Below are 13,048 nucleotides of genomic sequence, written 5' to 3' on the forward strand. Positions count from 1 at the left end.
GTTGCCCAGGTGTTCCAGCAAAGGTCAGTTCAATCCGAGTCTCGGGGCGGGCTCGAGAGGCTCCTGCGTGCCACCCAGCGTCTACCCGAAGCTCTGAGACCAGGTGTCGGGGTTTCGGGCTCCAAGCTCTGGGACCATGGGGCACCTGGGTTTGCCTCCTGCTTTCCCGCTTCACCAAAGTGGCCTTGGACAAGTCACTGCACTGCCCTTCATCCCATACAGGGACGACCCCAGTTGGCCTGAGTCCTGGGGACTGCCTGGCTCGCTGTCCCCTGGCAGCAGAGTGTGAGGCGCGAGGACACGCCCCCCCGGAGTGGCTGCAGAGGGCGCTGGGTGAGCACATCAAAGGCCAGGAAGCAGGAGTGAAAGACGGGCTGCTTTATTTTATAAAAACAAAAAGAAAAGGCAAACAAAGTGACGCTGGGAACAGGTTAGTCCATCCGGGCCTTCAGTGTCCGTGTGGTGATTTTGTCCTTCTCGCTGCAGAAGAAATCAGGAGACAACGCGTACAACCAGGCTGGGCCGCGCCTCGGGCCTCCGGCTGTCACACTAAGCAAGGGGAACGCCGAGGCCCGGGCACAGCACAGGGCCAGCCCGGGGAGCTCCGGGCCTCACGGCAGGTGACCGAGGCGTGAGGGGGTGTGGTGTGTTCCACCCCAGGGACACAGGAGAAGTGGGGGAGGAAGCCCAGGCTCCAGGGCTCTCCACTCCCTCCAACCAGGTGCCTGGTGACAGCCCCCACGAGTAAGGGGACAGAGGGATGGCATTTAGGGAGCTGGCTGGGGGCGGGGAAAATGGTCCCTGAGCCCATCTGGCTGCCCAGTGCTGGGATCCAGTCTGGGGAGCACATGGAATGGCAGGCAGGCCACCTGCAGAGACACCGGGGAGGGCAGGGGCAGGCTCGGGGCCCCGTGGCCCTGCTCAGGGAAGCTGGGGTGCTGTGGCGGAGGGGAGAGGCCGCCCTGGCGCCCGTACTCACATGATGTGGACGATGACTCCCATGCCTGACACCGCGTCCCGGTCCACTGCGTTCAGCATGGCTTGGGAGATGGTTTCAAACAGGTGTTCCGGGTCCTGCCCGCAGAGCACAGCCCTGTCAAACCCACGGCCTCGGCCCTAGCTCGCTCGAGCTCCTCCCCCTTCTTTGCTGTGAGGCTCTGGCCCCTGCCTTGTGCCTCCCCGATGCGGGAAGCCCTGGGCTACGTAAAGCAAAGCGACAGGGACTTGCAGCCTGAATGCCCTCCATCAGCCGCCAGGGGGCCTGCGGGGAGGGTGCACCCACCCCACCCTCCCCACCTTCCCCGCCTCCCCACACTTCTGTAACAGGGATGGGACAGGAGCGACGCCCTTCTCCTCCTCTCGGTGCCGCTCAGCTGCCTGGTGCCTCCTCCTGATGTCCCACAGGTCTCCCAATACTCGCTCGTCCCGGCACGAGCCCACGGCCCCCGAGCCTGTTCCTTGCCCCACCCTCAGCTGCGGTCGCCCTGCCAGGCGGCTCAGCTGTCCTCAGTAGCTGCGGCCGCCTCATTTCTCGTCCTCTGGACTCTGGCTGCCTTCCCACGGCCCCACCGCTTCTCTCTTGGGTCAGGACCTCAGCACCTCGCGGCCACCTGCAGGCCTTGCACTGCTCATGTTTCTTGCAGTGAAGGGAAGAGTTTACCCCGCTTGGCACGGTGTTCAAGGCCCTTGGGAATGGACCCCACCCTCCACCTCCCTCATCCCCACACCCTGCCACGCCCAGCTCTCCAGGCCCTTCCTGCTGCCTCCAGGCCTTCTTTTCCCTCCTGCTCCCAGAGCTTCGGCAGACGGCAGTGAGCCCTGATGACACAACCGTCCGGCTTCCTAGAGCCAGCATCAGTGCAGATAACAGAACTCACGGGTGCAGCTCAAGGCCCCCTCTAAGGTAGCTTCTATTATTGTTCCCATTTTACAGGGCAGGCGACAGAGGCACAGAGGTCAACAACTTAGCTCAGAAGAGTAACTAAATGGGGGCTGGATCTGGGCTTCCAATCCAGACAACCTGGCTCAAAGCCCACTCTGCGGAGCTGCACCTAACCCCACCTTGGACATGCCTGGCCTGTGAACAGTGACAGCAGAGCCTTGCAGACCTAACCTAAGGGACCAGGGGGCGTTGTAGCAACCATGGCTGGAGTCTCCTAACAGCAAGGCTGCCCCCTGGAGGCGACCAACTCCCGCAGCAGGAGCCCTGGACGTCCTCCCAAGGCGCCCTCCTCCCTGTGCCCTTCTCCCCAGCACCTCCCAGAGGAACAAGCCTTGTCCTGGGCCCAGGTGGGCCAGCCCCCTCCAGGCCACCGACTCACCATGTTGGGCTCCCAGAGGGACTCGCACATCCCGTACATCTGTTCTGCGCAGGTGCCGCTGACTACAAAGTCATCGGTCACCATGGGGCAGCCGATGAGGTCCAGAGAGCAGATGAAGGGCTTATAGGTCTTCGGGTCCAAGCCGGCAATGACCGGCTCCGTGTAGTAGGGGCCAAACCTATGCAGCGGGATCCGAGAGAGAAACCGGAACTCACAGCAGGCCCTTTGGGACTGGAAGGGAGGGGGAGCCTTTCCCAGGGCCAGCTGTCTCTGCACACACACCCCCGCCCCCGGGCCCTGGCCACGCTCAAAGCCTGAGGCGCCCCCTTTCCTCTGCCGCTCAGCTTCCCATGCTGCCCGTTCCTGACGCCTCTCCTGCTCCTGGCTTTGGGAATTCTGCTTTCTTCCGATCTTCTCTGTCCTAACCTGAAATCCTACACCACTCCATTCCCCATTCATTTAAGGGGGCCAGTGTTGGAGCCAGCGCTGTGGCGCAGCAGGTTAAAGCCCTGGCCTGAAGCGCCCGCATCCCAGGTGGGCGCTGGTTCTGGTCCCAGCTGCTCCTCTTCCGATCCAGCTCTGCTGTGGCCTGGGAAAGCAGTGGAAGATGGCCCAAGTGCTTGGGCCCCTGTACCCACGTGGGAGACCTGGAAGAAGCTCCTAGCCCCTGGCTTCAGATCAGCTCAGCTCCGGCCATGGCCATATGGGGAGTGAACCAGCAGATGGAAGACCTCTGTCTCTGTCTCTAACTTTGTCTTTTTTATTATTATTATTATTATTATTATTATTATTTTATTTATTTTTTGACAGGCAGAGTGGACAGTCAGAGAGAGAGAGAGAGAGAGAGAGAGAGAGAAAGGTCTTCCTTTGCTGTTGGTTCACCCTCCAATGGCCGCCGCGGCCGGCGCGCTGTGGCCGGTGCACCGCGCTGATCCGATTGCAGGAGCTTGGTACTTCTCCTGGTCTCCCATGGGGTGCAGGGCCCAAGCACTTGGGCCATCCTCCACTGCACTCCCTGGCCACAGCAGAGAGCTGTCCTGGAAGAGGGGCAACCGGGACAGAATCCAGCGCCCCGACCGGGACTAGAACCCGGTGTGCCGGCGCCGAAGGTGGAGGATTAGCCTATTGAGCCGCGGCGCCGGCCTAAAGATGTAATTATATCCATAATCCAAAAGCTGTACCTATAAAATTTATATTTATTAAATAAAAGCTTTCTAAAAGATTTATTTATTATTTATTAATTTGAAAGGCATAGCAACAGAGAGGAGAGGCAGAGAGCTCTTCCACCCCTTGGTTCACTCTCCAAATAGCTGCAATAAGCAGGACTGTCCCAGGCTGAACCAGGAGCTGGGAACTTCATCCGGGTCTCCCACATGGGTGGTAGGGACCCAAGTACCGGGACCATCATCCCCTGCCTCCCAGGCACATCAGCAGGGAGCTGGATTGGAAGAGAAGTCGCCAGGACTTGAACTGGCACTCGATACAGGATGCTAGAGTTGCAGGCGGCTTAACCTTCTGTGTACAATGCCAGCTCCTAAATAATATTTTTAAGGTGGAAAAAGAGATTGAGGGTAAGATGTTTTGTCTGGATAACAATTTCTACCATCACTCCCACAGAGTTTCACGAACAGGGGTGCCTGGATGGTCTCTCTGGGGTCCAGGAGAGAAGTTTTTTCCTATAAAAGGGGTTTGCAGATCGCTCAGATTTGCCAATGACTACCTCAGTCTTCCACGCTGGAAAATCAATGATTTCCATCGGGCTCAGAGAGAGCCTGAGACCACAGCAACTAAGGAGCCAACACGTGGGGGCAGGCCTTTGGTGCGCTGGTTAAGATGCCCCTGGGGACGCTGCCAGCCCACAGAGGAGGGCCTGGGCCCCAGCTCCCTGACTAACGCACCTGCCGGGAGGCAGCGGGTGATGGCCCGAGTGCTTTGTGTGCCCGACGCCACACGGGAGACCTGGATGGAGTCCCAGGCTCCTGCTCCAGCCAGGAGCATCTGGGGACTGACCCAGCTGATGCAGCTTTCTGTTTATCTGCCTTTCAAATAAAGCTTTTTTAAAAAAGAAAAAAAAAATCCAGAATTTCCCAGGTTGGCCTCAAAATATTTTTATTCCTTTCAATAAGCATAAGCCATTAAGTATAAACCTAAATGTGAGTTACGTTTTACAACTTTATAAGATTATTTGTCTTCCATACAAATTAGTTTAAAAAAATCTTTTGCTGTGGCCAGTGTCATGGCACAGCTGGTTAAGCCACTTCATGCAACGCCAGCATCTCCTATCAGATCCTATCAGATGGTTCAAGTCCTGGCTGCTCTGCTTTCGGTCCAGATCCCCGCTGATGTGCCTGGGGAAGCAGCAGAAGGTGGCCCGAGTGCTTGGGCCCCTGCACCCAGGTGGGAGACCCAGATGGAGCTCCAGGCTCCTGGCAGCCAGCCTAGCCATAGCTGTTGCAGCCATTTGGGGAACAAACCAGTGGATGGAAGATCTCTCTGTGTCTCCCTCTCTCTGTCACTCTGCCTTTCAAATAAAACAAAACCTTTGAAAAAACATCTCGCGTTGCGGACAGCAGGTTAAGCTGCCACCTGTGATGCTGGCATCCCATATTGGCATCTCTGCTTCCAATGCACCTGAGATGCAGCAGGTGATGGCCCAAGAACTGGGGCCCCTGCTGCCCACACGGCAGACCCAAGTGGAGTTCCAGGCCCTTGGCTTCAGCCTGGCCCGGCCTGGGCTGTTGCAGACATCTGGGGAGCGAACCACGGAAGGAAGATCTCCTTGCATCCTTTGCCCTTCTGAAGTCAATCCTTCCTTTAAAGATTTGTTTACTCACTTACATGAAAGATGAAGAGAATGGAAGAGAGAGAGAGGTCTTGTATCTCTTGGTTCACTCCCACAAATAGTTCCAAAAACCAGGGCTGGACGAGGTTGAAGCCAGGAGCCAGGAGCTTCATCCAGGTCTCCCATGTGGGTGCAGGGGCCCAAGCACTTGGACCATCTTTTGCTGCTCTCCCAGGCGCGTTAGCGGGAGATTGGAAGGGGAGCAGCCAGCACCGGAACTGTGCTGTGGGAGTCACAAGCAGCAGCTTAACCCAGCACAACGACACCGGCGCTGGTCTTTCCTTTCTTACTGCTTTCCAGGGAGGCCCAGGGCGGACAGACCACAACCTAAGGACACCGTCCTGTGGTCGGCACCACCACCCTACGTGGCCGCTGCTGCCCAGAGGTGCCCGAGTCGGCCAAGGCCTCGGCCGCGCACTCACCGTTTCTCATACAGGAGGTTGGCCACCATGCTCATGAGGGTGTAAGGCTTGATCTGCCGGCCTTCCTTCAGCTCATACAGGTTCAGCCGGAACTTGAGGCGCTGCGCACTGCGGCAGGGGAGAGAAGGGAGGAGTGGGTCCCTGCGGGAGGTCCCCTAGTGGTCCCTCTGTGGAGCGTCATGGTGCTCACGCCCCCGTGCCAACAGCCTGGCAGGTGCTGGAGAGGAAAGGCCGCACCTGTCCCGGGACCGGGGCCTTGGCCCCAGGCTGGGCCCGCACAGTGACCGAGGCCATACCTGCTGGACGTAAAGCAGTGCGCGGCGGCACAACGGGCCTGAGACAGCATTGGCGTCATTTCACAGGTGAGGAACTGAGGCCTGGTGAAATGAGCAGTCACTACCCCTGGGGAAGCAGCCAGAGGACCCCTAAAGAATGGGACCCAGTGTGAAGAGATGGGCGGGGACTGCGGGCGGGAGTCCCCCCACCCCGCCCCACTCTGCTGCCCGGAACCGGAAGCTGTTATTCTCCAGCTCCACCAGGACAGAGGGAGGGTGGGCTGGATCCTTGTGGCTTCGGGGCCTCCCGGGAACGAGCGAGAACCGTTTCTGACAAGTTTCCTCCCACATTCATGAACCAGTCTCCGCCTTTTAAGAGATGCTAAGCCCAGAACCTGCTGCTCCTCAGGCCACCAGTTCTGGCAGCACCTGCCACCTGTGACATATAACCTTGAAATCTCCAGGGGCCAGTGCTGCGACACAGCGGGTTAAGTGGCCACTCCCAGAGCCAGCATGACACACTGGAGCACTGGGTTGGAGTCCTGGCTGGTCTGCTTCCAATCCAGCTTCTGGCTAAAGCTCCTAGGAAGACAGCAGATGACAGCCCAAGTGTCCTCAAATGTCCCCCTGCCACCCATGCTGGAAACCCAGAGGAAGCTCCTGGCTCCTGGCTTTGGCCTGGCCCAGCCCTGGCTGTTGCAGCCATTTGGGAGTAAACCAGCAGATGGTCTCTGTCTCTCCCTTTTTTTAAGAATTTATTTGAGAGGTAGAGTTACAGAGAGTGGGGAAGACAGAGGGGGAGATCTTCCATCCGCTGGGTCACTCCCCAAATGGCCGCACAGCCAGGAGCTGGGCCGATCTGAAGCCAGGAGTCTGTTCCAGGTCTCCCAAGTGGGTGCAGGGGCCCAAGCACTCAGGCATCTTCCGCTGCTTTCCCAGGTGCATTAGCAGAACAGGATTGGAAGAGGAGCAGCCAGGACAGGAACCGGTGTCCACATATGGGAACACTGGTGCTGCAGGTGGAGGCTTGGCCCACCACGCCACAGTACCAGCCCCTGCTCTGGCTTTTAAATCAATCAGCAAATCAATCTAAAAGAAATCTCTCCCCAGTTCTTTCCCCCTCTGCCTTCTGGTCTCCCCATGGCTAAACATACGGTCCAGCTCTCCACCTGTAGCTGCTCTGTCTCTGCAGAGTCTGCCCCTGCACACTGAACACATCAGCGATGCTCTCCGGTTCTCCTTCCAAGACGTTCGTTTGGCCTGCTCACCGCCTCAAGATCGGTGCCCAAACCAAAGCATGCTCTTCCCGCCCACGTTATCCTCTTGACTCCCGCACTGCAGCAGACAGCTCGAAGCAGGGGTTGACCCTGCGGGGGTCGGGGCGGCTCTGCACCAGGCCCTGGTCTAGATGCTACACAAGTGCCCCTGCTATCGATGGCAGATCGGTTCCAGGATCCTGGCGGGCGCCAAAACCTGTGCCCGTGCAAGTCCGGGGTCCAGGACGGTGGATCCGCACAGAACCAGGCCGGCTTCCCACGCCCGCGAGCCCACCTCGTGCTGACCAAAGACACTGAACACACGGCAGACACGCCGCACACAGCAGCAGACACGCCGCACACAAGGCAGACACGCCGCACACAGCGGCTCCACCGCACTGCTTAGGCAACAGCGTGGAAAACTGATCCGTGCATGTTCAATACAAAAACAGCATTTTTGGGACTGGCGCTGTGGCGCAGCAGGTTAAGCCTCTGCCTTTCAAATAAATAAATAAATCTTTATTTAAAAAAAAAGTTTTTTCGATCTTCAATTGGTTGGCTTCGCAGGTGGGGAACTGTGGACATCAAGGGCTGATGGTGGTCCTGAGGCAGTGGGATGCTTGAATCTTTTTTTTTTTTTTTTTTTTTGACAGGCAGAGTGGACAGTGAGAGAGAGAGAGACAGAGAGAAAGGTCTTCCTTTGCCGTTGGTTCACCCTCCAATGGCCGCCGCGCTGCGGCCGGCGCACCGCGCTGATCCGATGACAGGAGCCAGGAGCCAGGTGCTTTTCCTGGTCTCCCATGGGGTGCAGGGCCCAAGCACCTGGGCCATCCTCCACTGCACTCCCTGGCCACAGCGGAGAGCTGGCCTGGAAGAGGGGCAACCGGGACAGAATCCGGCGCCCCGACCGGGACTAGAACCCGGTGTGCCGGCGCCGCTAGGCGGAGGATTAGCCTAGTGAGCCGTGGCGCCGGCCTAATCCTTTTTTTTTTTTTTTTTAAAGATTTATCTGTCTATCCAAAAGTCATTACAGAGAGAGAGGGAGATAGAGAGAGGGAGGAAAAGAGGGAGAGACATAGACAGAGCACGCTTCCATCTGTTGGCCAGCCCTCAGAGGGCTGCAATGACTGCTCTGAGCCAGGCAGAAGCCGGTGGCTTCCTCTGGGTCTCCCACATGGGTGGCAGGGCCCCAAGCACTTGGACCATCTTCTGCTGCTTTCCCAGGCTCATTAGTGGAGAGCTGGATTGGAAGTGGAGCAGCCGGACTCGAACCTGGCACCCCCATGGGACGCCGGCTCCGCCATGGCACTGGCCCTGATGCTCACAGTCTTCACGGAAGTGCCTGGGTTCAAATCCTGGCTCTGCTTCCAATTCCAGCTTCCTGCTAATGCGTACCCTGGAAGGCATCAAAAGGGCTCAGGCACTTAGATCCCTGCCACCCACGTGGGAGACTGGATAGAACTTGGGGCTCCTGGCTTCAGCCTGGCCCAGGCCTAGACCCAGGTGTTGCAAGCATCTGGGGTGTGAACAGCAGATGGAAGATCTCTCTTCCAAATACAATTGTTTAATTAAATTTAAAAAACGAGAGAAAGAGACATGGTCCTTGTAAGTGCAGGTAAAATGAATTTCAGAGACGAGGAAACAGACGTCTTAAAAAAAGACTCTGGGTCCATAACAGGGAAGTGTAGGTCGCCACCAACACAGCGACAACTCCCACAAGTCCCTTCCCGGCCATTAGCAGCGTAGTCTGCACACAAGCACCATCAGAACAGCACCTGTCTCACTTCTCACACTCCCCCTTCTCTCCAACCCTAAACCCACTGGCAGCTGCCTAACTCACTTGGCAGTTTCCACATCAAATTCACCCGGGGTCGTAACCTCTCCGGGTGCCTGCCTTGTCTACCAAGTAGATCTGACGCTATCTGGGGAACTGAACACAGACTTTGGTCTTGGCAAGACCTCAGTTTCCTCATCTGCAAAACGGGACAGCAACACGGAGCTGAGGACCCACAGAGCCCCTCCCAGAGTAAATGCTGGCAATAACTGGCTACCAAACAGCTCCGTATGGCTACAGCGCCTGGCAAAGGCCGGGCCTCCCTGGAGGTGTCCAGTGGGAGGGGTCCGAGGAGTGGCCTGGGCGTGCGCGGGGACCCCCGACACTTACACCGTCTGGACGTCGGTGGCGAGCCCGGCCAGGCCGATGTACAGCCTGTCACCCATGGGGAAGATCTTCTGGAAGTCCGTGGTCACCATCTGGGCCTGGATCCCGAAGCGCCTGTCGGCAGCGATGGCCACACAATTCTTCCCCTTCATGGCCATGACGGCCCCTCCGTTATAGGACATAATAGACTGTGACAGACAAAACGGAGGGGTGAACGGGGGGTTCAACGCGGCCACAGCCCGCAGCCCAGCCCCGGATCCCGAGGCGCCCGCCCTCCTCCTCCGCGTCCAGCCCTGTGGCAGCGAGGGGCCGCACTCGCTCCTTGGGCCCCCTCAGCCGCCCGCTCCCGTTCAAACTGAAGCCACTTCCTTCCATCTCCGCCCTCAACCCTCCCCTCAGCTCTGCACGCTTCTCAATCCGTACCCCGCGCCCTTCTCCGGGGTCCCCATCTCACCATGATTGCGGTGTGCTAGGACCCACGGTCGCCGCCGCCAATTCCAGTAAACCCGGTCCGGCCTTCGGCACTAGAATCGAAGCTTTCCCCCCATTGGCTGATGGGCCCACGCTTCCTGGCCATTTCGAATTTCTACTGGCTGTACTTGCCTGTCGGTCACCAAGACAGAACCGATTGGTTGAGAACCCAAGACGGAGGCGGGGAAAACGGAAAGTGAAAAGTCACCGTGAGTGCGGAAGAGCCCTGCGTCGCCGTGCATGTCGGGATCTCGGCGGACTCCGACTCCCGGCCGCCGGGTCTAGGGGCCGGACCCGCGTGCACGTGGGCTGGTGGAGGAGCTGGGTTCGAGGGGCTGCAGGCCCAGCCGGAGGGCCCCCGTGGCGACGTTCAGGGTGCTGGACGAGTTGTCCCTCTAAACCCGTACATCTACCGCATACCGGACACTGGGTATCTGTTGGCCCACAAAAGTCCCCGATCGACACTCGCGCGGGGAGCCCACGGAGGGGCACATGAACGGTGGGGAGGGGCGGAGGGCGTCTCTGCGGCTGTGGGGGTCCAGGTGCAAAGGGGGACTTCGGCGGCCGGAGATTGTTGCGTTTTTCGGAGCCCCCTGCAGGTCCATTTCGTGTGTCCCCAAGTCCCGGGTCACTCTAAAATATAAATTAGGACCGGAGGACAGCCGGCGCCGACCCTCGGCAAAGCCAGCCCGAGAAAGGCGCCCTCCGCGCCGACCCCCGGCCCTGCTCGGGGACGGAGGTCGCGGCTCGCGCGCCGGCCCAGGCTCGCTCCCATTGACTTGGCTCTCTGTCACGCCACCAATCGCCGCTGTCTCTGTGGCGCAATCGGTTAGCGCGTTCGGCTGTTAACCGAAAGGTTGGTGGTTCGAGCCCACCCAGGGACGCTTGGAGTTCTTTTTTTTCCCAACTGTTTTGTTTTTGTTTTCTTTAACCGCTCAGAAGTCCATTTCATTATTGAGACGACAAGGCGGCAGTCTCTCTATTCAGCGGATCGCTGTGGTTGAAGATCCGTTGTTCTGCACCTTTGATGGGTTCATTTCCGCGGCCGGTCACCGGCTGCCCAGCACGCGGCTCCCAAGCTGGTCGCGGAGAAGCCTACGGCAGGTTTTGTCCTGTGGGCCACCACGTTTCGGGAGGCATTTGTCGTCGGATCAAGAATGTATTTGCGGGGGAGGCCGGACAGTTTTCCATCGAAGCCTCAATCGATGCTACAGTCTGGAAATACTGCAGCGGGGAGGGAAAGAGGGGGAGGGCAGACACCACCTGGGGGAGGTAGAAACAAAGGTGAGAGAGGGGGAAGGCAGTGATGAGGGGTGCAAGGCGAGGGGGCACTGCGGGAGCACCCCCGAAGTGGAGCGAGGACAGCGTTTAATGAGGGAAAGGAAACCAGCCACAAGTTTCTCTAGAAATTCACAGCAAGGGGCAGTAGACATAGAGAGGGACAAAGGACATTCCTTCGGAGAGAGGGAGAAAGCAAAGGTGGAGGACGCCGCTGAGGCACGAGGAGCCGCCCCGCCCTCCTGCCATTGTTACCCTTTTGGAAGGAATCCTACTCTCAGTCTCTGGCTTTTGGCAGGCACCAGAAATAGAATCCCCGGGTCCTGCCCTCTGGGGGCTCTCTAGTTGATGGTGGACACAGGGGCTTCCGAGTGGTCAGCCAGGAGACGGGGACACAGGGTGGAGAGGGCGCCCGGCCTCCTGGCGTCCACAGAGGGAGAGGATTCTTCTCACAAGGCTGGACCTCTCCAGATTCCGCTGCAAGGAAGCCTCCTCTGGATGCTCACCTACCCCTAAGCTCCACTCACACCCTTGTGGGGACGAGCCTGGAGGGACACCGGGGACTGTGGGAACTACGGGTGTGAATGCCAAAGCGCAGTGTTCCAGGCTGGCACAGGACAGGCGCCTCTGGGACATCGGCAGACTTCCCAGCAGCTGTGTCAAAAGGTTCTGATAACCCCAAAGGCCAGGGGTGTGAAAACTGCTCCTGGTTTGGGATGGAAATCATCAAATTGGTATTTCGGTCTAGTGGGGTCTTTCGCATGGTCCTTTTCTCTAGCTGCTTGCTGTAGGGATCACTTAGATTGATGGCCCTTTCCCACAGCCCTCCAGGATTAACGCGGGTTGGGGCTGGGCAGAGGGGATGTGGAGGAAGTCCCCTGTCCACTAACTGCTGTCCCCTCGAGGTGCATCTCCTGGATGCCGGTGGGATGGGGCATGGGACCCAGATCTCTGCAGAACCTTCACAGGTTTCTCTTCCTGGGGGTCTTCCAGCCCGAAGGGAGTCCCAGGACCTGGACTCCCCGCCGAGCTCCCCTCCCCACAGGGTGAGCAGATGTCCGAGTCTTCCCGGACAGAGACCTGGACGCCAGCGACACACTTGCCCTGGGGACAGTGGGTGTGCCCATGGCAAGAGCTCCCTTTGCACAGGGACCAGTGAACTCGCGGTCTCCCCTCGCAGAGTCTGGGGAGCAGGTGAGCTGGTCTTCCAGGGGCCCTCCCCCCAGCCGGCCCAGCGACCACCTCCTGGGCGGAAATCTCCCTCGCCTTTCCTCCTCTTCCCTGCCCCCACCCCAGCCGGTGCGAGCTGGAGGCCGACGCTGGGGTCACTTGGCGGCCAGGGTACGTGGGTCTCCCGGTCGCCATCCAGAGGGTGGAAGCAGCCAGCCCGGGGGCCCCAGCTTCGGGGCTGCCTTGGCGGCGAGAGATCGGAGATTTGGCGAAGATTCATTTCTTAATTTCCTAGCTGGAGCCACCCACCGTCAGGGCGCTCCATGGCGCTTCTGGCGGGATAGCCCGGCTCTCCGGAGCGACGGACATGGTGGCCACCCCTAACCAATCGCGAATGACGGGTGGGCGGATAGACCTGCTAATGAGGCCCACGGCCGTCGCCGTCACGCAGGATCGATTCGCTGCCCCGGCGCCAGCCTCACCGCATCGCGCTCTCCCCCACCCCCGGACGGGGCCCCTGGGGACCTGAGCCCAAGGGCTGGGTGGAGCCGGGAGCCACGATCAGGGAGGCTGCTGGCCCGAGCCGCCTAGGCGCTTGTCCGGCTCCTCCCGCCGCGGCCGCGAACGACGCGCACGAACCGCGCCGAGCGCAGAGCGCGAGCGCAAATTGCGGGCATCGCGCAAGAATGGGGGGAAAAGCGCGGGCCCGCTTCTGGGTCCCTCCTGGCCTCTTGCATTCGGCGGCGTGATCGTGTCCCAGAACCACGTCCCCGTCTTCTGTTCTCCCCGCCCCGAGCTGCGTCCGGCTCTCCGCGCGAGCACGCCCGGTGCGCGGGGCCTCCACCCCGGCAG

General features: G+C 59.3%; 1 protein-coding gene and 1 non-coding gene across 2 annotated transcripts; one reads left to right on the forward strand and one right to left on the reverse strand.

Moving 5' to 3' along the window:
- Nucleotides 1–363: 363 nt before the first annotated feature.
- PSMB3 (proteasome 20S subunit beta 3) lies at nt 364–9,890 on the reverse strand. The gene is made up of 6 exons (XM_002719331.5): nt 9,732–9,890; nt 9,281–9,465; nt 5,586–5,693; nt 2,322–2,499; nt 980–1,074; nt 364–480 (listed from the first exon to the last, which is right to left on the reverse strand). Exons 1-6 carry the CDS (start codon nt 9,732–9,734, stop codon nt 432–434), a joined length of 618 nt encoding a protein of 205 aa, XP_002719377.1. The 5' UTR covers nt 9,735–9,890; the 3' UTR covers nt 364–431.
- A 668-nt stretch (nt 9,891–10,558) lies between these two features.
- On the forward strand, nt 10,559–10,632 carry TRNAN-GUU (transfer RNA asparagine (anticodon GUU)). The gene has a single exon. It is a non-coding gene; the product is annotated as a tRNA-Asn (tRNA).
- The last annotated feature ends 2,416 nt before the right edge of the window (nt 10,633–13,048 follow it).

Source organism: Oryctolagus cuniculus, chromosome 17, assembly GCF_964237555.1.
Source record: "Oryctolagus cuniculus chromosome 17, mOryCun1.1, whole genome shotgun sequence".
Classification (NCBI taxonomy): Eukaryota; Metazoa; Chordata; class Mammalia; order Lagomorpha; family Leporidae; genus Oryctolagus; species Oryctolagus cuniculus.

Excerpts from the sequence above, each read along its gene's own strand:
- PSMB3 (XM_002719331.5), bottom strand. Across the intron at positions 2,500-5,585 it reads AACCTCCTGTATGAGAAACG|GTTTGGCCCCTACTACACGG; the intron begins GTGAGTGCGCGG and ends CCCGCTGCATAG. Across the intron at positions 1,075-2,321 it reads CCCTCTGGGAGCCCAACATG|GACCCGGAACACCTGTTTGA; the intron begins GTGAGTCGGTGG and ends CTCTGCGGGCAG.